Raw genomic sequence first — 24,486 nt, 5'->3', positions numbered from 1 at the left:
ACGTTAATCAGTGTGAAAGAATAGGGGACGCCTCAGTGACGTCACAGCGTCGTGATTGCAGTTTAATAATGCAAGCAGACGAGATCGTTCCACTATGAATGTGGCTGTGACACTTGCGACAGGAAAGTCGGGCCGTTTTGCGTATAGATATATCATTTTGTATGTCTTTTTGGGATTCTGCAAGGTGAGATATATTTGCGTATAGATATTTATAACTTATCATTTTTTATGTCTTGTTGCATTAATGTAAAGTATGTATTGGTCAAATTTTGAATCAATTACGTTTTATTGCTTAGGAAATTTCGGGTAAATAAAAGTGGGATGTGTTAAATTTGAAATGCAATTCGTATTCGCATTCCAAATAGATCTTAACATTCGTCAGATGTGTAATGATAAATATTTGTACATAACATTATTAAGTCTTAAAAGCAGGTATAAAATCTTATATTATTATATTATCCTACTTTAATATTGTATTATATTATCCTACTTTAACATGTGAAAGTTTGTAAGGAGGTGTGTTTGTTTGTTGCTCTTTCACGCAAAAACTGCTGAACCGATTGCAATGAAATTTGGTACTTAGACAGCTGGGCAATTATAATAACATAGAGGCAACTTTTTATCCCGATATTCCTACGGGATACGGACTTACGCGTGTGAAACCGCGAAGCGCAGCTAGTCATTAATATTCTTATTTTTTGTGTATTTTGGACATGGATTTCTGAGTTATTGTAATACACAAAATACTTAATAATATTTATGAACGATTATTTATTTACATTAATGTTATAAAGAAAAAGCTGCAATTTCATTGCGTAACATAAGCAAAATATGTTTCACGAGCGAAGCCGGGACGAACAACTAGTTTTCTATAACCTTTTATGTTTTGACATAGTCGCAGTGTCGCAGTGTGTGCTGGCCACACGTAACTACGTGCCCCGTCTTACAGAATTACTCGAACTTTGCTGGGAGGGACGGGATATCTTAGACGACATATTTTGATGAAAGGAAGCATTATAATTGTATGCAGATACTAGCTGCCAGACCTCGATTCGCTCTTGGTGCAGGACCATTATATGTTGACCTAGCATTGTATAACATTGCGTTTATATCAGAGATCAAGTTGTAACTGGACATCTATTTATGGATTCGTGATTATATTTTTCATTTAACATTCACGTTTATACTAATCTATTTCAGAATAATAATGGATTAACAAACAGTGGTGTGTTAGCAAACAAACATACGTACACAAATCTATAATACATACTAATACATTTCAAATAAATCCATTATTATCAATTAAGTATATTATTTTCATTTATATATTCCATTCAAGGTGGTAACGCCAATATTATTAAAATAGTGAATTAAAATTAAATATTTATTATTTGTGGTTTAATCCAACTACCCTCCTTACACGCGAGCACAACCAACCACCGCACGCTTTTAAAGTACCCGCAACGTCCCTATTGGACGTGACGCATATACGTCACACAGTCTGCATCGATCTTCCGTGACGATCGGATCTCAATAACCGCCGGAGTGCCTTCACGAGGCCTCTAGACATTTTAGTGTATAATTCGCATACCGCCAGAGAACCTCCACGAGGTTCTCTAGATATCTCAGGCATTGTGCTAGTGTAACCGCCTTCCCATTTGGTCGCGCTGAACTGCCGCGTGTGTGTGTGTGTGTGCGTGGAGTGATGGACTGGACCTGGTCTGCCTGCCCCGAGCTGGAGGACCCTTGATCGCGTGGTGCTGTGCCGCGTGCTTGCTTGGACGCTACTCCCTCTGACGAGGTATGTGCCGTATGTTTCCGTCTTTCCCTTTTTCGCTACACCACGTAGATTAAGTTTTACAGTCCGCTTAGTATCGAAATTAATATATATTGGCGCGACCACAAGGAAAGGCAAGCGCTTTCCTACAAATATCATAAATCTAAAGTTTTTAAAGATCAAAGATGAAAACTTCTTCATATAGAAACTGGTAAATTAATATAGTTTACATATAATGTATGCCCTAATAACGTATTATTTGCCTAATCCGTCATTTAGAATATTTTACGCCTGTCACTATTTGTTGAGCAAAGTGTACGCATATAGACAACCTGCAATTGATACAATATTACACATATCTAATATTGTATCAATCAATTACAGATGCATATTACATAATCTATTTATACATAATGTCATGTGCACGTGTTATTCCTATACTTTTCAAGCAATTTATATAGCTTGGGGTGTTTATAATTTGGTTATGTAATAAGTAATATAATGGTAAGTATAAATAACATAATAGATATTGCATAATGTGGGAGCCGGAGGCCCGTTTCCTTTTCCTCACCCGTCCTAGTCCATTCCTTCTTTCCAGTCGTTAATCCTTTCCTTTTCCCTCACCCCATTAAAGCGGGCAGCGCATTCACAGAGGTACTACCTTTGCGAATGTTTATGGGCGGTGGTGATCGCTTACCATCAGGCGAACCACCAGCTCAGCTGCCCGCTATGACATAAAAAAAAAAAAAAAAAAAAAAAAAAAAACTGAGCTGGTTCGTTGATGGTAAACGATCACAACCATGCCTATGAGCATTTGCTGAGGTAGGGCTGCTGTAAATACGTTGCCCGTTTTTAAGGGGTAAAGGAGAAGAAAAGGATCTACGTAGAAAATTAAAGGAATCGACTGGGATGTGTGAGGGAAGGGATAACGTAGCACCCTACTATTTCAGGCCGATCATCTGTGGGGGTGTGGTTCCTTCCCCGTTCCTCTTGTCCAATTCATGCCAAAGCGTACTTGACTCTCAGTCAAAGGTATTTTCTACTTACGATGCCCTAGTCACAATAATTTATGCTTAACGGCTAACTGATGTTTAATTGCTATCATTTCAAATCGAATTCAAATCCTCAGGGATTTCAGTTGCTTTTACACCAGCAAGATATATGTTCCTTTAAGAAACAAAATAATAATACCCATTAAAAGAATCGTGTATTTGACCTTCTTACATTTATTTATTGTTTCAAGATCTATAGCAACCAATTTATCCTTTCCTAGTATGTTGGAGCTTCACCTAGCAGCGATCCAATATATACAAGTAAATAAATAAGTACCCAACTGTACCCAACAATATGGCAACGCAATCGTTCGGGAATCTCAAATGAATTTTAATTTTAATTTATATAACAGATAAAGCTGGCACACACTATAAAACCTTTTTAATTTCCGGCCCGCTCGTGTGCCCCATCTTTTTATGCAGTGCTGAATTCTGCTGCAACTTTACGTTTATTTTGCATGTTAATGGGATCGTATAATTAATGCTGTTGTTTGGGAAAGCGGAGCTTATCTTCTTGTTAATTAAATTAATATTTTTTTATTGCGGAGCAGGCAAACAGATATGGGTATCCTGAATTAACTTTTATGACTACAGAGAACAAACATTCTCAAAACCAGAAGGGTACTCTGTAGCCTGTAAAGGTTTACACTTGTTTTATTTATTTTATTTAACTCTTCAACAATATTGTACATGGAAGGAAACTTAAAAATAATAATAATTATGTTATTTATTAGTTGTTATTCAGAGTGTTCGAGTAGTCATTGTTTTTATACTTTTAAACAATAATAGTTCATCATAGCCCATTTGTTTCTAGAACAAATGCTTTTTCCCAATTTCAAATACGATATTATTGATATTTGGTTATATAAAATTGTTCATTATCAACAGAATATCACAATTTTTTCTTATATCATTGCAGTTATATTTTATATACTCCATACGATATTTTTAACCTCTAGAATAGACTACAGTCAACTCATAAATTATCACAATTCCCAAAGCGGGTTCGATCAACCAGAAGTTTTTACAGTTGCATCTGAATAATGAATTAAAATCACTTCGTTCGTCATTTCCGCAGATACAATATTTAATGCTGGGATTTATTCCAATGAAATGGTACTGTTCTTTAAAACCAAACATTGAATCAGGAATTAATTGTGAATATTAATGTATTTCAGCGGTTATTGTTTTCGCTGGATTATATTGTAATTGCATGTATTTTGGTTAAATCGATAATACATACTTTCGATTCGTATTTTTATAGTATAATTTGTAATGAATAACCACCATCACTGTTAATTCTCCTCGAGAAACTGTTGACGCTCTTTTAAGAAAAGATGGATAGGCATTTTTAATTGATTATATAACACTTTTTCAATAATATATAGAACAAAATAAAAATATGATATTACTTTTACAACACGTCGATAATCTGGCAATGAAGCTGGTGATAAACTTCGGGATCAAATATGTTTTGAAACAGTCGCAGTGATAATGACTATTCATTTGATATATTCTTCATCGTCTCAACCTATAATATATAATCACCTCTTAACACGTGTAATATTCCTATATTCCGCGATCGTTGCTAGGCGTTGCTACGGAATGGCAAAAAGATGCGGCTCCGTATCCCGCCTCGTGATCGAATTTTTTCTATTCTTTCAAAATTATAATTTAGTTTGGTCATAAGCAGGATAAATGTTACTTTCTTGCTTTATCTTTTTAGATTACGCCGTTCTCTAGAAGGAATAAATGAACAATTATACTCATTATTAAGTACTTTATACACAAAATTCATTAATAATCTAGTATTTTCTTGAGTTTGATTTTACGCGAGTATTATACATATAGAAATTAAAAACGGGGAGTCTCCCCGTGACCACGCTTGCTGTAAAGTGTTCGAAACGTTGGGTTAATAATATAATGAATAAATCACGTTTAAAATCCGTTAAAAAGTTTTTGATTTCGTTAAAAATCATTTAACTATGTTCTTTCGCAACTGAAACGCATTGTAAATTACGCCATTTATATATTTCGCCGCATGTATGAAATGAGATTCGCATCGTTATTGATTGTTATCGTAAAAGCTTTGAACTACTAATGGATTACTTTTCACTTCCAATTTAAACGGTTTTAACAAAGGCTTCACTGATGTGTTTATTTAACGAGGATTGGTTATAAATACAAATGTGTTTTGTGAAACAGGCTTTGAGTTTTTTGATTTTTATGCGGTTTATTGTAGCGACGTAAATGAAGCTATGTGTTTTGATGAAACATGATTAATTTGGGTAAAGTAAACGGCATGCGTTTGATTCCTTGCTTGTCATATTATGTTTAGTGGTAGCCTTACGCTTGGACTTAGGATTAAATAGTTATCTGCGAATATTTATTTAGTGCCAGTATAGAATTCATTCTGTAGAATTCATTTCTTTAGAAGTTTATAATAATGCGAAGCAAACGAAATATATAAATACTATTTATTCTAGTACTTTCGACTCCCCCAAAAAGTAAGTATATAAATGATAATAACGGGTAGCGTAGCGTTGCAACACTAGTATACAATGCAAATCATGTTGTCCAGCCGCTTTGATATTTCCTTCACGTAGAGAGCTTATTGTGGAAGCTTTTAGCCTTTGATCTCGTAATTGACGTGTTATCTTGAGAGGGTTAGTTCACGATAACTCTATTGGTGCGTAAATTAGACGTGTTGATAAGGTCTCGTATTGGAAGAAGCAAATAATATTCGTTTTGCAAAAGTTGTGGATGTTACATCAGATGTCACAGAGCGGGGAGAATTTGGTTGATAGTCTGTATCTGCCTCACTTCTTTATAACAACTGGTTGTTCGCGCTTGTTCGCCCGTGTTCGCGGTGTGTATGTATATGGAAGTTGCAGCTATCTAATGATGAAAGATTTTTTAGGATCGGTTACGTGGTTTTTTAGTGAAAACGTTACAAACGTACAAAAATATGAACTTGTTATTAAAATGCTTTCTCTGTATAATATTAGAGTAGATAATTAAGACAACATTCTTTTAGTAACGTTTATGTAATCTGATAAGAATAACGATTTTGGGTAGTTAGATTGTTTAAATGATTCAAATTCTATTCTCTGCTTTTTATCGATGTGAATATTTGACATTTCATATAAAATTGGTTGTGAATAAAAAAAGGTGTGTGTGCGATTCACACACGATAGAAGTATAACTTCAGTAAATCGACAAAAGAATGAGATGAATATATATAAAATAGCATGTATATTTCTGTCTCATTCTTTGCTGGCTTCATTCTACACATTTTTGTATTTGTGTCGTCGTTTTTTCCGTTGCATCAGGTTTGAAATCACAACGATTCTAAATAAATTTCACTTCAAAAATAAATACCAGAATAAGTCTGCTAGAATATTGCACTTGTTTAAGTATTCAGTGACGACACCATTTTAGAGTCAAAGGGAAGGAACAAACAGCGCGACAGGAGCTTTGAGCGGGTGTAGCGGATTAACTACAGATACGGATAACAGGCAAATTATCTACGAGCGACGAAAATGCGACGAAATAGTATAACATCTGATATACTATTTTGACAAATCAGTTAACAGTATCAATCAATTAATTACAAAGGAAAAAAGAGATAAAAACTTAGTATTACAAGGCTTATTGACCATTGGGCGCTGGGACTTGAGAATGACTATCACAATTGATTTCAAAATAATCTTTCACTGTCTCACAAGTACGTGAAATAGGTTGGAACAGCATTTTCCCATTAATCCTTTTCTTTTCCTTTACCCCTTAAAAGCAGGCAACGCATTTGCAGTGACCCTACTTCTATTAATATTGATAGGCAATGGTAATCGCTTACCAACAGGCGAGTCCAGGTCAGTCACACGCACATAATAAGAACCTATATCACGGTGGCCGTGCGAGCTGTTTGAAATAATACGTTTTATTTTTTTTAGGGTTTGGCACCGACTTCAAACATATCAATAGATAGTACGTGACATATAATATATAGAAATTTTAGATTTTTATAAGACGTATAATAAATTGTAACATTATATCTAAATTAGGTTAGAAATTAAAAACTTTTCAACGGATTTTAAACGCGATTTATTCATTATATTATTAACCCTTTACAGCGAGCGTGGTCACGGGGAGACTGAGAAACGTCGGGTTAATAATATAATGAATAAATCGCGTTTAAAATCCGTTGAAAAGTTTTTAATTTCTAAATGTATAATACTCGCGTGAAACCAAACACAAGAAAATACTAAATTAGGTTACTTAGCAGTTTTTAGTGTTCGAAGTAGTTTCTTTAAAACATTTTTTTTATGATTTGCGTCTAAAAAATCGCTAGTTTATCGATCACCTTATTGTTATGGATGGACAGTGATGTGGTTAGTGCTGGGAAGACCGGGGTTTGGTCTCCGTTGTTGTCTTTAATGGCTTTGTAATGACTCGGGCTGATATATAACGATAATGTTTATTGTTGATGAACTTACTCATATTGAAATAACTAGCGGTTTACCTCGGCTTCACCCGTAGTACATTTTTTTCTTCATAAGAACCTACCTTCTGCCTTAACAAATGCGTTTATAAAATAAATTAGCCAAATTGGTGGAGCCGTTCCCGAGTCATAAATATTCGTGAAATATTTTTAATAAATAAATAAGTTAATATTCTAGAAATTTAAAATAGAAAACAAAAATTATCTTTATGCTTAGTTTTAATTGTAAATACATCCTCCTACTAATATAATTCTACTTCCTACTAATACTATAAATGGTAAAGTTTGTAAGGATGTGTGTGTGTATTTATTGCTCTTTGACGCAGAAAACTACTGAACCGATTGCAATGAAATTTGGTATGTAGACAGCTGAACAACTGAAATAACATATAGACAAACATTTTTATCTCGATATTCCTTCGAGATACGAACTAAGGCAGGTGAAACCGCGGGGCGCACCTAGTTATTAATAAATGCATCGTCAGATAAATAACAAAATTATAAAATACTACCTCAATATCCAATTATCCAATCTCGATTAAAATGCAATAAAAAAATTTCCTTATGTCTAAATAAGTATTACATCACTACCTATATATACGAGCATAGTAAATCATAACTAACCCTTCAAAAGCGTACCTGGAAAATCCATTTCCACGTGATTGAAGGCTTTAAAATCGAGCTGATAACCTGTACCAGATCCAATTAGACTTGCTCTCGGCAGTAATCGGATCGGGTGGACAATACCGCTTTGTGGAGCAGATTACATGGACTGGACTTATATTGGTGAAATGTTAGCAATTCTCTTATTAGCTGTAATTTTGTGATGAAATTGCAGACTTTATGTAGACTAGATTAATTAACGAAGATCTTATTTTGAGTCTAATTTTGGGTAATATTTCTTTTATTTCTTTAATGTATTCCTATTATGTCTCTTCTTATAGCGTTTCTAACTTAAGACACATCTTTTAATACTCAATTTCACTCGCGTAATCTTTGGTACTTTGTTTAAATATGTTGAAAATGAATTCTGAACTTAAAAAAACTTTTTCGTCTTACTTTGGTTTTAACTGGTAATATTGATATGTACCAATATTTAATATTGATAAATTCGCTTTCATTATAGTAAAATCTAGTACTTTTTTTTGAACTAGCACAGTAGCTTTAGAAACAGATATTTTCTGTGTTCTATTTTGAAGAGTCTTAACGTATTGTATGAAATGTATATATATACCTTTAATAGCCTTTAAATTAAGACATTAGTAAAACTACTCAATTTCAGTTTTTCATAATAAGAAAAACCACTTTATACAGTGTCTTATTACCATCTTAAATCGAGTAAGATGATAAGTAATTTTAAATTATCCGCTATGCAAGACTAACTTAATTTTTATAATTTCTGCTGTAACACTGGGCCATATTGGCTTAAACATGCAACAAACATAGAAAATTTTAAACGTGTGTTTCAATACATTTGTGCTACAAAACAAGCATTAAGATATCAAATGAAATGCCGCATTGTAGTGTGCATAATGTGAGGTAGTTTTTGGAACATATCCAAGCCTTTTACAATGTATATTTGGATTTTTGACCAATCCTGTGTTTGGTTTGTATTGCGGAGTCGAAGGGAAGTCATCAATGAATTATTGCAGGCAGAATTTAAAATATAAAATCGACTTTTTCATAATGTTGCTATGGTCGTGATTCGTAATATATTAGGTGATTTTCTTCGTATGCTAGTGCAGGTTTGTTTTTTATTATAACTAACGTTCTGCCTCGGCTTCGCTCGTGGTACATGTATATGGACTTAAGAATCACCAATCCTAGTGACTATCCAACGGTGAATTAATTTTTAATCAGTCCAAATACTCCCTAGATTAACACGTTCAAACAAATAAAAAACATACAGACAAACTCTTCAACTTTACATTATTATTATAAAACACCAGGCTTATCACATGCACTACACAATACCGACGTATCTAAAAGAGAAATATATACAAAAAACATTTATAGCTTTAAAAACACTTTACTTTACATTTAGATTTTTTTTTGTAGATGATGTCGCTCCTAGACTTTTTTAAATCTAATATCTAGGTCCGCAGTAATCTATCTAGTTCAATTTCTCGTACCATTAATGCGATGAGCTTTTGATGTCAGTTGAAGTGTCTGGGCTTTTCGTTTTATCAAATAATCATGTGGTCTTTTGTCATGAATGGTGGTGATGAGTCACTAGAAGTTATTCTTATCACAATCAGGGGATTTACTATGACGTCTTAAAGCAGGAGTAACTCCAGTGTGAGGAATAGAGACAGTTATATAGATCGCTTAACGATATCAGTAATTCTTTAGTAATTCCCATACTCAAATTATTCCTGCTTTAACAAGTCATGCTAGGCCAATAGTACCTAATATTTTCGTGTCATTGTATTTTAAATGTGCTTTGTAGAAACTGCTAGTTATATATTATGTGACAGAAATCTGTCACATAATATATAACTAGTAGTTGTAGCGTAAATGTGAAAAGGCCACCTAAATAAATATTTAGGTGGCCTTTTAGAAGGGGCAATAAAATAGATCTCAATTACAATAAACAAATCCTAACCAAAATAATACATGTGAAAGTGTGTTAGTTTGTTTGTCCTTTGGTGCTTTTCGATGGAAGAATACCATCTTTCTTCCTTCACAGTCAAGACTCACCTTGGGTCATTTTGCCACTCTAATAAGTAACTATGTAATTATTTGAAACAAAATCAATTATAATAAATACTAGTAATCCCTGATTGTGTGTGCAAACGATACCAATTTAATCGCATCACGTCGTTTTGTATATAATTGGATTATTGGATTAAACAAAACCAATGTGGACTGTCGTCTGTACATAAACTATATATTGTATTTATGAAAAGTTTCCCCGCAACTATGTTTGCTGTCGAAACAAATCCTCCGTTACAGAAACAAAACAACAAAACATTTCTATATTTAATCTTACATTCTTAGAGAGAGTTAACAGAAATCATTGTATTATACATTACTAGCTGTACACCGTGGCGTCACTCGCGTGGCGCTCGGGTAAAAAGCCTATGTGCTAATCCAGACTATAATCTATCTCTGTAACAATTTTCATACAGATACGATTAGCTGTTTTCGTGAGAAATAACAAACATCCTAATATCCATCCATCCATCTATACTTACATACTTCCGCGTTTATAATATGAGTAGGATTGGACGTTAGGACTCATCAGTTCCTTTAACCGCCTTTTTATATAAAAAAATCTGTAATACAATCATGGACATAGTATGTAACGTTTTTAATACTACTTTGCTAACGTCAATATCATAATTATATGAATACAACTAATCTGTTGAGGTGACTAACAAATTATTATCAAAAAAATACTGTTTTACTTATTCTGTCAGTCCCTTAGGTGTGTTAGGAAACCGATATGTTTTTTTGTATGTCACAGTCGGCAATGGAGCTGGTGGGACGCCTGATGGTAAGCGCTACCACCGCCCATGAACATTTGGAAAGGCAAAAGATCCATTGCAGACCATACGCCTCTACTAATGGATTGCCGACTTTTTGGGAAGGGATTAAGAAAGGATTGGCGATAGGAATAAAGGAAAGGACTGGGAAGGATAAGGAAAAGGATATGGGCCTCCGGCTCTCCCACTCACCGAACGAAACACAGCAGAATGCTATTTCACGCCGGTCTTCTGTAGGGTGTTTTTTGTTAATTCGTGCCGAAGCGTGCTCGACTACCACATATAGCTTATGTAATTACATAAGGGCTAAATACAATAGTGTCAGGCATTTGATTTGTGTTCGTAATTGCTAACATTATTGTTTAAGATTAATTTGTTATGATGAGAATCTATAAATGGCTTAGTGTTATTATATGATGTAAGACTTTTGAGAAAACAGCTGTAAATTCTAAGAGATATACAATATTTAGATATGATTTTCAGATAATTCGAGAGGGGTAGTTAGTTAATAAAACATAGTGTAGATAATAACGAATAAACATAAAATAATTTTAGTTATTATTCAACGAATATTAAAATTATCTTCTTATATATAAATATCAATTGCTGTTCGTTAGTCTCGCTAAAAGAAGAGAATGGCTGGTCTGTTTTTTATAATCACAGTATTGGTGTCTGAATAGTCTAGTGAAGGTTTCGAAGATAAGAACAACACGGAGGCGGGCGAAGCCGCGGGCGGGAAGCTAGTAACATATATATTGGGACCTTAAAACAGTGCGTTTCACACAAGCCTTTCTGTTTTATATACGTCCCTATTCACAAAAAAATGTTTAGAAATTATCTGTGAAACCATTTGCATATCTGGCCACACAATATACTCAGTATTCTGTATCTGTAATATTTCCGCGCTTTTAGCACAAAACCGCGTTCGCTCAACGGCTTTCATAATGGCTTATACGTGTTCATAAAATACGTCCGTAGAACTAACATCGCACGTTTAGGATTTTAAATAAACGGAAAATTCTGCGCGCAAATACATGTAAAAGTGGAAAAAAATTGTAATATTGATTGCTTTTTTAACTCTGTACCGTTATTTTCTGTACTCTATGTCATTAATATATATGTCTTATTTTTGACATATTATCTTGTTGAATTTTATTATTGATGATGAATGATAATATTATCTTGTTGAATTTTATTATTGATATTATTGATGATACATGAATTTCATAGTGGCAAAAGTATAGTAATAATGAGGGTAATACAAAGGGAAATTATTTAATCCTGGTGATCCTTATTAAGATACTAAGATAGGCTCATGGAATTATTTGTATTATCACCGATCCTCGATAAATGTAGAAAGTTTGAATAAAATCTATCCATTCAAAGTGGGTCAAAATCGAGTCTGAAGGATTCAGATACAAAAATACAGGGTAAATAAGTAGTTTATCTTAAGTCTGAACAAACTGTAACCCGCGGCGTCACTCGTGTGATACCCGGGTAAAAATAGCCCATGTGATCCAGACTATAATCTATCTCTGTACCAAATTTCATATAGATACGATAAGCTGTTTTCGCGTGAAAGAGTAACAAACACCATCCATCCATACTTACAATTTTTTAGCGTTTATAATAACAGTAGGATTCATATGTATGTACTTACCTGTACTAAATAATCAGCAATACAATCCAATCTGATATTATAGTGACCATTAATCGAGACACGTGTAAGCCTCATTCTAAGCTAATTAAACATAATCCGTCAGCGTGATTGCGGTTCAATTCAGATTGAGACTGAGGTTTCCTGTTGAGAGGATTTACGTATCTTATTTAAATGGCGTTAAATGCATATTATTACTCTATCTTAAGAATAATTCCAAAACCATTGGGCAGTTTTAAGATACTTAAGATACTTCTGTAGCTACACAGCTACACTGTCTACAGCTACACTGTCTACAGTGATTTTGTTTCATAATTATAATATTTAGTATATAAAGGCAAATACCTGACGTAAGAATGTATACCTCTAGCGATATATAATTGTCAAACCGGCATTAAATATGAAACAATAGTTTTTATATCACAATATAAAACGTACTTAGTCACTTTGGCATTATAACAACTAAAGCTCCACTGTAGCATCTAGTTCATAAGTTGCGCCTTTTCCCAAGTCGGTTAACAGGCTGCTGTATAATTGAACAAGTTTCGACAAACAAACATTAGTAAGCGATGTACGTAACGAATTAACATGGTATTTGGACAATTTCAATTTGGAAATTAAGCGGAGTTGATGGGTGAACACATTTCGCTAATTGGCGTAGATTATGCTGGAACGCGTGTCGAAGAAAGATTTGTTAGATGCTTTGTATGAAGACCGTTTATTCTGCCAGACCGAGTAATTTATTGTGCGTCCCTACCGGGAATCGAACCTAGAATCACTCGGTTCTACGCTCACGCGTTAACCACTTAACAAAGGTGGTAATTAGAAAATATGAGATGATGTATATAAATTTTACGGAATTATTTCTAAATAGTAATCACATATAGTAGTACCTATAATTGTAAATTTATTTTACACCTTACTAATTGGAGTTAGGTAGATATATTTATTAATGTATACCTGCGCTCTCGTGTGAAAAATTAATTGAACAGCGTCAAAATGACTGAAGACTTGCCATTTTCGGAATCGTTGTATAATAAATTCACGTACAGTTTACATTCGTCCCTTATAGTTTCTTTTGGATAAAATACAAGGAAATAGAACGTCTAGCAATTAATTTATTATAATAAAACCATTTAATTTTTACTAAACACAGGCATCAGCCGCACCAATTCGTGGGAGTCTGAATAAATGAGATTGTTATCTCTATCAAAGCAAATCCCCAGCACGCCAGCGACGCTCACGATTTTCTTCACTTTTTGCACAATTCTACTTATAACATAGATACTGTTCTCACTACACAAATATACGTGACTCGAGTTGTCAATGGCCATGCCGAGGAACCTTGGGTAATCTCTGAGCAGTATCGGCGAGGTATCGTTATTCTTTATTCCGAACAGCCCAGAACCGTTGATGAAGAAAATATTGTCTTCAGAGTCAAATACGAATTGATTTACTGTATAATTGTTTAGCTTATACACCCCATTCACGGACCTGTTCGCGTAGAAATACGCTTTCAAACTTGGGAATCTGATAAAGTACAATCGTTTTTTCAACACCAGCCACCAGATATCCAAGTTTTTTACGAGGAGGCGCTTCAGTGTTCTCAATGTCGGATTGTATCTGTAAATGCCGTGACTGCCGCCGAAGTATACTTCGCCGTTCTCTTCGTCGCTCGCCATGGCAAAAGCGTCCTTGACTCCTTTCAAAACGGTCAGCCTTTTGGTGTCAAGTTGGAGTGCAGCCGGGAGGTACTCGCCCTGGCCCGCGTCGAAACTGAAGTAAAGTGTGTTAGTTAGTTTGTCGACAGCTAATTGGTTCGGACTGTGGGGTAGTGTAGCCAGCGTCTGCTTCACAAAGCACCGTTTATTCGATTCCTCAGATTGCACGTCGCAATGTTCTGACGTGTTTTCTCTGACCAATAAGATGAGAATTAATAGTTTTACGGCCATGTCTGATAGATTTCCTTAAACGGTCTCCGAGTCTCTTTAACTTTAGACGTATTGTAGCAATTGAGAATCCCTCTATTTCGATGAATTGTAACGCGTGTAAAAGTGTAAAATAAAAGTCTCCAGTGTAAAAATAAAGATAAAATTAAAACTGTATAAAATTTAACGAATCAACGTCCAATAACGTCACTCGTCTGTACTCCGCGATGTTCGAACTAAAATTACAATGCAGCCGTGTGAACCATTATGTTTACAAACACATTATTAGTAACTTGTAAATCATTCTGTGAATGTAAACTATATGAACGATGAATTATTGGATGATTCGTTGACTCAGTGGTTGATTACTTTGGATAAGTTTGATTTAAGTCGCGATGTCTTTTAGATTATCTAATTAAAGTAATTGATAATAGAACTTATCATAGACAGGGGGATTCCCGTGACGACTTAAAGCAGTACTAATTCAATAGGTCAATAGGTCGTGTAGCGCCGTCATTTTCCCATACTAGTGTTACTAAACCCACCAGATTCAAACTTGAATGCCCCTAATTTGATTTCCAAACGTATTTCGCTTTAAACCAAATACCTTTTCCAATTGCGTTTCCACGCTACATTATAAGCCAAACACATATCAGCATGCCTTTGTAATTGATCGAGTGTAAACATAACAAAATGAACTAGTCAATAATGTATACTAAAGTCAGATCGATGTGTTACGTGCGAGTTAGGGCGTGCTACTGATCGAATAACACGCTGGCTGCTGCTTGCACTGAAGCGGAATTATTATCCATGTAGTGTTCTGGAAGTTGGACTTTGACCGCAGTAAATGGCTTTGAGAATTAAGGTTGATATATCATACACTGTCATACTCGTTTTGATGATGTATGGAGAAAATTGGACTCTGCAATAAATGAATGGTTAGTAGGCTAATAATGAATAGATATATAGGGTCGTATACACACCTATTCGATGACGTATTATGGAAGTTGTACTTTGACCTCGGTAAGTATTACTACAAAGGCTTATGGGTTGACATAAGCATCATTTAATACATAAATAATCGAATGCTGTAATTTCCTGCGTTTGATTTTACGCGAGTGTTATACATAAAATGTCATTATTATTATTTGTTCATTATAATGACATGTTATGTCATATTTCAGTGACCCCACTGGAAACGTAATATAATGAATGAATTAAATCAATGAAAATACAATATGCCAATCTTGTTTTAACAAATAAAAGTCTAGTTCTAACTTAGACTTTGGAAAACAGCATTCGGGACTATGGTTTTATGGTAAACCAAAGGGTATTGATTCAAAATATACATTAAATAGTATCTTAACAGTAATTCATGCTAGTTTTTCATATTGTTTTATAGGTTGTGAAGGAAGGTTAAATAAGTTGAATATATTTTGTGCAACTATTGGCTTCTTTATGAAAAGCAATACTCATCTTTTATTTATGATATTATATTACTACGTGTAATACGTAGTCTATTTTATTTCCATAAGGGTTCGTCATTTGCTATATAAGTGTTGAAATCGAGCACGTTTCGGCACGAATTGGGGCATCGAGGAAGGTCGAGGAAGGACCACCCCACAGAAGATCCACCTGAAATAGTAGCATGATACTGATCTTTCGGTGAGCCGGGAACTGGAGACCCATATCCTTTTCCGCACTCTTCCCAGGGCATTCCTGCCTTGATCGCTTACCAGGCGGACCACCAGCTCACTAGCCCGCTATTATATTGAAACTTATTGTGAATTACAGTACGGTGTAAACACGGTCGAACTTATACAGTGAAGTTAGATTGCTTTGTTTACGGCACGTGTGCATTCCCAATGTCTCAGCGGCAGTATTCAGTATGCTGATACGGTGTCTTTATAAAACAAACTGCAGTATTGACAGCTTAGTGATTGGAGCCAGATTGAACGATTTGCTTGTTTTGCGAAGTGCTTTTTGTCAGTGTGAGTACGTTTTGTTGTGTAAATGTTTTTGTTTTATGGAATTAAAGTTTTTTTTTTTTTTTTTTTTTTTTTTTTTTTTTTTTTTATGTCATAGCGGGCAACTGAGCTGGTGGTTCGCCTGATGGTAAGCGATCACCACCGCCCATGAACATTCGCAAAGGTAGTGCCTCTACGAATGTGCTGCCCGCTTTTATGGGATAAGGGAAAAGGAAAGGATCAAAGTCTGGAAAGAAGGAGTGGACTGGGATGGGTGAGGAAAAGGAAATGGGCCTCCGGCTCCCCCACTCACCGTACGAAACACAGTGGCATGCCACTATTTCACGCCGGTTTTCTGTGAGGGTGTGGTACTTCCCCGGTGCGAGCTGGCCCAATTCGTGCCGAAGCGTGCTCGACTCCCACAATAAAAAGTGGAAATCGGAATCTTTTAAGTTTGTTAAAAATATTACTATTTTGTATAAAATTTGTCATAAATTTATTTTTATTGGGTCATGGTTGTGAAGAATGTCTGATTATTCATTCATTAAAGTTGCATCTGTTTAATTGATTTCTTTCTAGCAAGTGTATACTGTTGTGTGTGTGCTGCTGTGCATATTATAAACCAAAGCCGTCTTCCGCCGTCTGTGTGTCTGTATGCTTAGATCTTTTAACCTTACGCAATAGATTTTGATGAGGTTTTTTTAATATATAAAGTGTTTCAAGAGGAAGGTTTATATGTATAATTACATAGAAAAAGAGGGGGTGTTAAACATCACACGGATTACATTGCTAACGAAGCATTATTTGTATGTTTGTTTGTGTAGATTCAAGCAATGCAGGTCTGAGTGCATGTGCACAGAGTAATACGAAATGTTTGAATTCAGAGACAATGTCATCATATTTTTATGGTGATTTATTTATGTTATTTATTTATTAGATAAGATTTTTCTATTTCAATATCAATTTTGAATTGAATAAGGATTGTTTTATTTCATTTAATTGTTTATAAACTACTGGAGTGAGTTTAAGTAATAGGTTATGTTTGCTCGCTGAAAAATAATATCAGCTGTTATTAATAAAAGTTAAATGGTACGCAAAATAGAACTATATATATACAGAACTCCAATTGATATAATTAATTATTATTCTGAATAAGCTATTTATTATCCACAAAGATACATTTATGTATTACCTGAACTAAAATAGCTTCGACATTTCATGAAAGTTTGTTCATGCATTTAGAAGTGATTGTAAAATATACTTTAAATACAGCTTTCGATAGGATCACATTACACAGAAATTAGTATCCTAATAATGTTATAAATACCATATTTGTAAGTATGGATAAATGGATGTTTGTTACTCTTTCATACGAAAACAGCTTCATATCTGTATGTAATTTGGTTCGCAGACAGATTAAAGTCTGGGTTAGAACATAGGTTTCTTTCGGGTACCGCGCGCGTGACGCCGCGGGTTAGACCTTATGGATTGTTCTCTTTCACACAACAATCTTTTATAGGATCTAAATTAAATTTGGTACAGAGACAGATTATATAAACACAAAGGCTACATTTCAACCAGGTACCACACGAGTGAACCTAGCTAAGGTATAGTAATCTCAAATCTTTACATATACCCTTAAAATTAACCTTGCAAAAATAGCAAAAGTCTGTAGCTACGTACCCTGTAAATAGCGTGATAAAACGTACAAGTACTCTATTTTAAATGGTAATGCCAGCGCACTAAGCCAAGTGTAAAATTTCAGACATTTTATATCTGTTTGCGCCATTTGCGTCCACCCACACACGCGCATTACACGTACACAATAGGGTTTTGGTCAGGTGTGAGTCGGATTTGATTGTATACTTTATATTTTAGAGGTTTATATAATAGTGATCTTTATTTATTAAGCGTTATGTTGTTAACAACGGATTAAGATTGAAATTCCTAGGTTGATATTATGTGTAAGGGCATATATTTACATATGTATGACTATTTGCGCCCCGCGATTTCACACGGGTAAGTCTGTATCCCGTAGGAATATCCCGATAAAAAGTTGCCTATGTGTTATTCCTGTTGTCCAGCTATCTACGTGTCAAATTTGATTGCAATAGGTTCAGTTGTTTTTGAGTGAAAGAGTAACAATCATACACTTACACATGCATCCATCCTCACAAACTTTCGCATTTATAATATTAATGGGATTTATCTATATCCATATACAATAGTGAGGTGACATAATTTAGACACTTCTTTTAAAAACAGGTAATGAAAATATAATATTTCTTAATATACTGCCCGTGCTATCCGGCAGCGGTACGCATAATTCCATTCCTTATTTCAGCTTCTCAAGGATTTTGTTTATATATTTATATGAAAATAATTTATTTATTTATCCTAAAATACAAATAAACTTACAGGTAAATAATTAAATCGATATTTATACCATGTATGTGCGAAATTTATTGATTTAGATAAGACATACATATATTTTCAACTGACTTTAAAAAACTCGGTCAATTTGACTGCATTTTTTCTGAGTTTGTTAGCTCTGAACGTTCTACTGAGTGAATCGTTTCCCTTTTTTATTTGTATGCTTGTGCTTTCGAAACATATAAGTAAATACAAAATTGAAGTAGCGTCAAATCTACATACTCCGGGTCCATTTGTATCGTATAAAATACTATATCAATTGTATTTAAATTTTAAATTTAGCAATAATTAATTCCACGTCATCCAACTCGGTTGATCATCAAGAATACATTGTGAAGTACCTACGTTTTTGGCTGTCGGTTAAAAATAAATTTATTCACACAACCCTAAGCTTTACGCACTCGAATCACACTGCCCTAATTTTCCCTCATACCTTCATACCTCCCCGCAATCGATATTACTGTTCTAACACGTTTATTTAATATTTTCTTGTGTTTGATTTTACGCGAGTATTATACATTTAGAAATTAAAGACTTAAACGACTGGGTCTCCCTGTGACCACGCTCGCTATAGTGTTCCACCACGCTCGTTGTGAAGTGTTCGAAACGTTGGGCTAATAATATAATGAATAAATCGCGTTTAAAATCGGTTTAAAAGTTTTTAATTTCTAAACGTTTATTTAACATTGTTTATTTATTTACAATATGTAACTTCGTCTGCAATACTTGGACGAAGATGATAAAGTAGCTTATACTGAGATATAGTTGAAAACCTTTCTTTACTCTTTCCAGTACTTTCATTTACTCCTTCGTGAATCCTTTCCCTATCTCATATCCTTCAAAGTTTGTCAACAACCATCAAGCAACCTACCAAAAGCCTAAGTCTGCTAACCTACACATACTTGTGTGTCTTACGTGTCGGAATGGTTTGACAGTTTTGGTAGTCTGCTAAGCATTCCATTGTAATACAATCGAATTCCATCGAATCGCAACTAAATTGCAATGGGAAGTTTATGTCATGAGATATTTTCGTTGGCAACACTGAGAATTGTTTCATCGACACCACTGCAATGCATGTAGAAAACTAAAACAATAAGGATTAATTTCTGCAGAATACGAATCGTTACATAGATTATAATTGGTAATGCTCTGCTGCTCATTTAACTAAAATTGACTAGGCCAACTCCTTTGACAATTCTGTTATAAAAAACAATACTTCATGACTTTGAATGAATGAATGAATGAATAAAACTTTATTGTACACACCAATAGGAAATAATTCAAAAGCACAGACTAAAAAATACAAGTTGCACAATAGGCGTCCTTATGGCTACAGAGCCATCTCTCCCAGGCAACCAAAACAACGAAATAATACATAGAAATCGTATAGGTCGGTGGTGTATACTATAGATATAAGTTTAATTTATATAGATAAGTATATAGCATACGACTTTCATGGTTATCTTCGTCATTAGCTCATACCTTGTACGTTAAAGACATAAGTCTTTGTGAGTTTAGTGTGGTGGTGGTGTTTATCATTCTAGCCTGCGGGTTGTGAGAGACTTGTAATTATAAGTGAAAATAACTTTTAACTCCTATAGCATAAATCTTTAGGAGCAATATTATTTATTATTTTTTTATTTTTAACTAATACATCAATATAAGAAACCGGATAAAACTAATAGACAGACGGGTAATAATTTAAATGATTTTTCCTTGTTTTATGTACCTTTTAAATAAAATATATAAAAGTTAACTTTTATAAAAAAAATCTGACACCAAAATTTAATTTTGTTGCATATTTACTTACAAATTATCATTGAATTTACCGCTGAAATAAATCGTACATTTTAGCTGAAAAATGTTTCACAAGTGACAACTTCCCACCACATATAATTGCTGAAACTCCTGAATTCAGTGAATAAGACATTTTTATTGAAAATCCTACGCGAGCTTAGAAGAACGCAAACGAAATACGATCGCACTGAAATATGTTCTATATTCACGGCGAAATGTACCTTATAATGCATTGATAAAAGAGCTATATTTGTGTGCACTAATTTCCGGAGGGAGGAGGCACTTTGGAGATCTGTTGACATCCATAAAGAATAATAAGTGGAAAGCCTGAAGCCACAAGTAACGACTTAATTTCAGCATTCGCTTGATGTTAAGGTGTGTTTCATCGTAGTGTATAAAGGTTGTGCGAGTTCTTTATTTAATCTTGAAAACTACCGAATCGATTAAATCTTAATGGAAGTTAGAGTAAAATTAATGTTATAATAATAATAAATGGAACACAAAAACAAAACGAGAAAATCGGTTATGAAATCATTACAGTTAGAGAAATCGGTACATAAAAATACATACAAACCTTTGATTCCTCTGTCAGATGTCGTTTAAGGATTTTTTTGAGATCTCATCGTTACCGTCGCAAGTCGCAACATCCATATTTTTATTCCATTACGTTTTAAACCACTCTTCAGGACATAAGGTTAAAAAGAAAAACGGAGAAAAAGAGAAATACCTACATTCCAAATTTAATTTAAAACAGAAACGCAGTAAATTAAACTTTAGTGAAACTAGAAGAAACAAAATATAGGTAAGTGCAGTTTGAGTTGCAAACTTGACGCTTTGGAAATTGGGTTGCAACGTCGTGGAAGTTGCGAGTTGTATAAAACTCGCTAGAATGGAATAAAACATGATATTTTTACTCGTTTTATACGAATTCTGAAGTATATAATAGTGTGTGGAAGTGTGCAAGTGGAACATTATACTTCGTGGCGAGATTAAACTATGGAATAACCGTCACATCGTAAACAAACAAAAATATGTGTTTGTTTTTATACATAGTTAGATAGTAAGCCCAGAATCTTCCTATTTGCATTTAAACATTATAAAATACTGAAGAATGTAAGTTAAGATCAACGTGTCTATAATATTTTCTAGCCAGTAAAATCAGGGTCAATGAGCTTTTGGCGAACTTTCAGTCGTTTATAGTGTTCTAACATAGATGGCGCCACTTGCGTTACGTTAGATCTAAATCGCGCTATTGATATAACGTACAGAAGTTACAAGAAGGTAGCGAAACGTAACAAAATCATACTTACCTGGCGTAGGGGACACCGTGATCAGCAAGGCGGTTCCCCCAGAGCGAGGCTCCACCATTGCACTGCGGCGGGGTTGACCTCTGCGATTATCCCTAATGTGGATAACTCGGACGCGTAATTTTTGGTAGTGGGGACTGCGTACGCGCCGTCCCCCTTATTGAAACACTAGAAGCGAAGTTAAATATTTCGCTACGTTATTGTGTACTAATGTAAGAATTAATTTGTTTGATTGCGATTATCTCAAGAGCTACTGGACCGATTTCAGATGTTTTTTCACTATTAAATTACCGTATAAGAAAGAATATCGCATTCATTGGCTTACAAAATATAAAAATTTATTGTTATTCCCTTCCATCTAAACCCTTATTAACATGGACATTAACAATAAACGCCTTGAAGGGAATAATATTGTATTCAAATTTAATGCTCCTTATATAAACCTTTGAGAATTTCCAGATATTAGACATCCAAGATGTCCGTTAACAAAGAATAATTCACATTATTGTGTTAATGGCGGGTTAGAACCTCGTAATGCCCGTTTCTATTCAAATTTACTAAGCGGTTTTATTATAATGAGTTGCTATTATATTTTTGTATGAAAATATTTTTATATTTAGAAGCTGTTTAAGATAAAATTTTAATTTTATCATGAATATTGTATTGTAGCGGTGTTTAATTGTATGCATATCCAATGTCAATCTAAAATCAGTCTATAACTATGTTTACAGAAAAAGGTAGTTTGATTATTACAGAATATGTAAGACATAATTTCACTGAGAAATCTTTGATTTTGATGAGATTTCAATTTTTAATACATGATTTAAAAGTCGAAAATATGTAGACATATCCAACAAAAGTTTTAACGAATTTTACAATATTTTTCATTCCCAATGAATATTTTTAATTGATCCCTTTGACGAATAACGACCGGGAAATATCAAAGGTAGTTGAATGTTACATTTATTTAAAATTTAATGAGATCTGTATTGGATTTCATAAAGATAATACTCCAACATGTCACACGTGTCAGCTTTTAATGGGATCCCGTGGTTTCTCGATCAATTGTAAACAAACACAGTCCATAAGGCTGATTGTGCACTATGAAACTTATTTATTATATATTTTATCACCTAGCACAATATTCAGCTGCTAATATTTAGGGATTATAAATTGACATTACGTGGATGTAAAATAAGGATTTATGTAAATGTTAAACACAAGATTAAGGAAACTAATAATATATTGTAGTGAAGAGACATTTTTCCATACAACTATTATAGCCAATCCTATATAAACTACTGTGTCTCAAAAAATCATTCAGTGTGCTATCACATACTCTACGAACACCCGATAGTACACGTAACTGACCACTGATGTTTGGATTTCTGTGTCGAATATATATTTATTATGTCATAGCGAGCAACTGAGCTGGTGTTCGTCTGGTAAGCGATCACCATCGAGTGCCTCTGCGTATGCGTTGCCTTTTAAGCAGCTATAAAGGAAATGAGGAAAGGATTGATGACAGGAATAAATAAATGGCCTGGGAAGGGTGACGATAAGGAACTCCCCCACTTACGAAGCACAGTCGCATTCTCATACTACTATTTCATTCCGGTATTCTGTATGGATGTGTTACCTTCACCGGAGCGAGCTGGCCCAATTCGTGCCCATGCGTGCTTTAAAAAGGATCATAACAAATAATTTTCAAATACAAAAGCAATAGAGCATTTTTGGAAAAAGGCCATCCGACTAGACCATCATATTGAAATATTGGAATATAACGCAACTGTTTACGCATGTTTTAATAAATAAACATGATCTAGCCTAATTGTTACTGACTAATGCAATAATAAAATAGATAATGAATATAAAACGAATTGCTAACATTTGTAACTTCTGGTACAATCGCATATTATGCATGTGAAGCACGCGATTCTCCGAGCAAATGGGTTGATGTCATTTTATTCACATGACCAAAACATCTGTTTATTGAAAACTGTTAATCTTTGTTTATATTATATATATGACGTGCGTGAATATTCATCTAATATATATATAAAATATTATAAAAATCTTAAGTTGAATTCATTTTTGACGATGTAGGGGATTATCTTTGCATTTACTGAAGCGATTTTGAAAATTATTTTACGACTAGAAAGCCGTTATCTGTGAGTGTCATAGGTTGTTTTTATTTTGATTTTGCATGTATTTATGTATAGATATTGTGAAATTTGTATTTCTCTAATCAGTTAATTAATTTTAAGCAGTCGGGTTTGTCCCCCCCCATCTTCGCTCGCTTGGTAAAAAAATACACAGTCCTGGGGGCATAGCTCACATTCCTCTGGGATTGGTTTCCGATTTAAAAATGTTATGTCCTTTTAGAACTACATTTGTACCAAATTTCATCTCAATCGTTTTAGCAGATTAGGCGCGAAAAAAACAGACAGACAAACAGAGTTACTTTCGCATTTATAAATAAGTAGGGCTCAGTTGAAATTCAATTAAGTATTTTCATAGTTATAAGTCGCCTAACATGATCCGATACTCAGAATGTGAGATTAAACCTAGAATAATAT

General features: G+C 34.1%; 1 protein-coding gene and 1 non-coding gene across 2 annotated transcripts; one reads left to right on the top strand and one right to left on the bottom strand.

The window, feature by feature from the left end:
• Positions 1 to 13,611: 13,611 nt before the first annotated feature.
• LOC119840225 (ommochrome-binding protein-like) lies at positions 13,612 to 14,427 on the bottom strand. Its single transcript, XM_038366739.1, has one exon. The coding sequence runs from the start codon at positions 14,425 to 14,427 to the stop codon at positions 13,612 to 13,614; it is 816 nt and encodes a 271-aa protein (XP_038222667.1).
• A 7,475-nt stretch (positions 14,428 to 21,902) lies between these two features.
• On the top strand, positions 21,903 to 22,064 carry LOC119840318. Its single transcript, XR_005288307.1, has one exon. It is a non-coding gene; the product is annotated as a U1 spliceosomal RNA (small nuclear RNA).
• Positions 22,065 to 24,486: the final 2,422 nt, after the last annotated feature.

Source organism: Zerene cesonia, chromosome 5 (assembly GCF_012273895.1).
Source record: "Zerene cesonia ecotype Mississippi chromosome 5, Zerene_cesonia_1.1, whole genome shotgun sequence".
NCBI lineage: Eukaryota > Metazoa > Arthropoda > Insecta > Lepidoptera > Pieridae > Zerene > Zerene cesonia.
The sequence above is the reverse complement of the archived record's forward strand: the minus strand, read 5'-3'. Positions and strand labels throughout refer to the sequence as shown.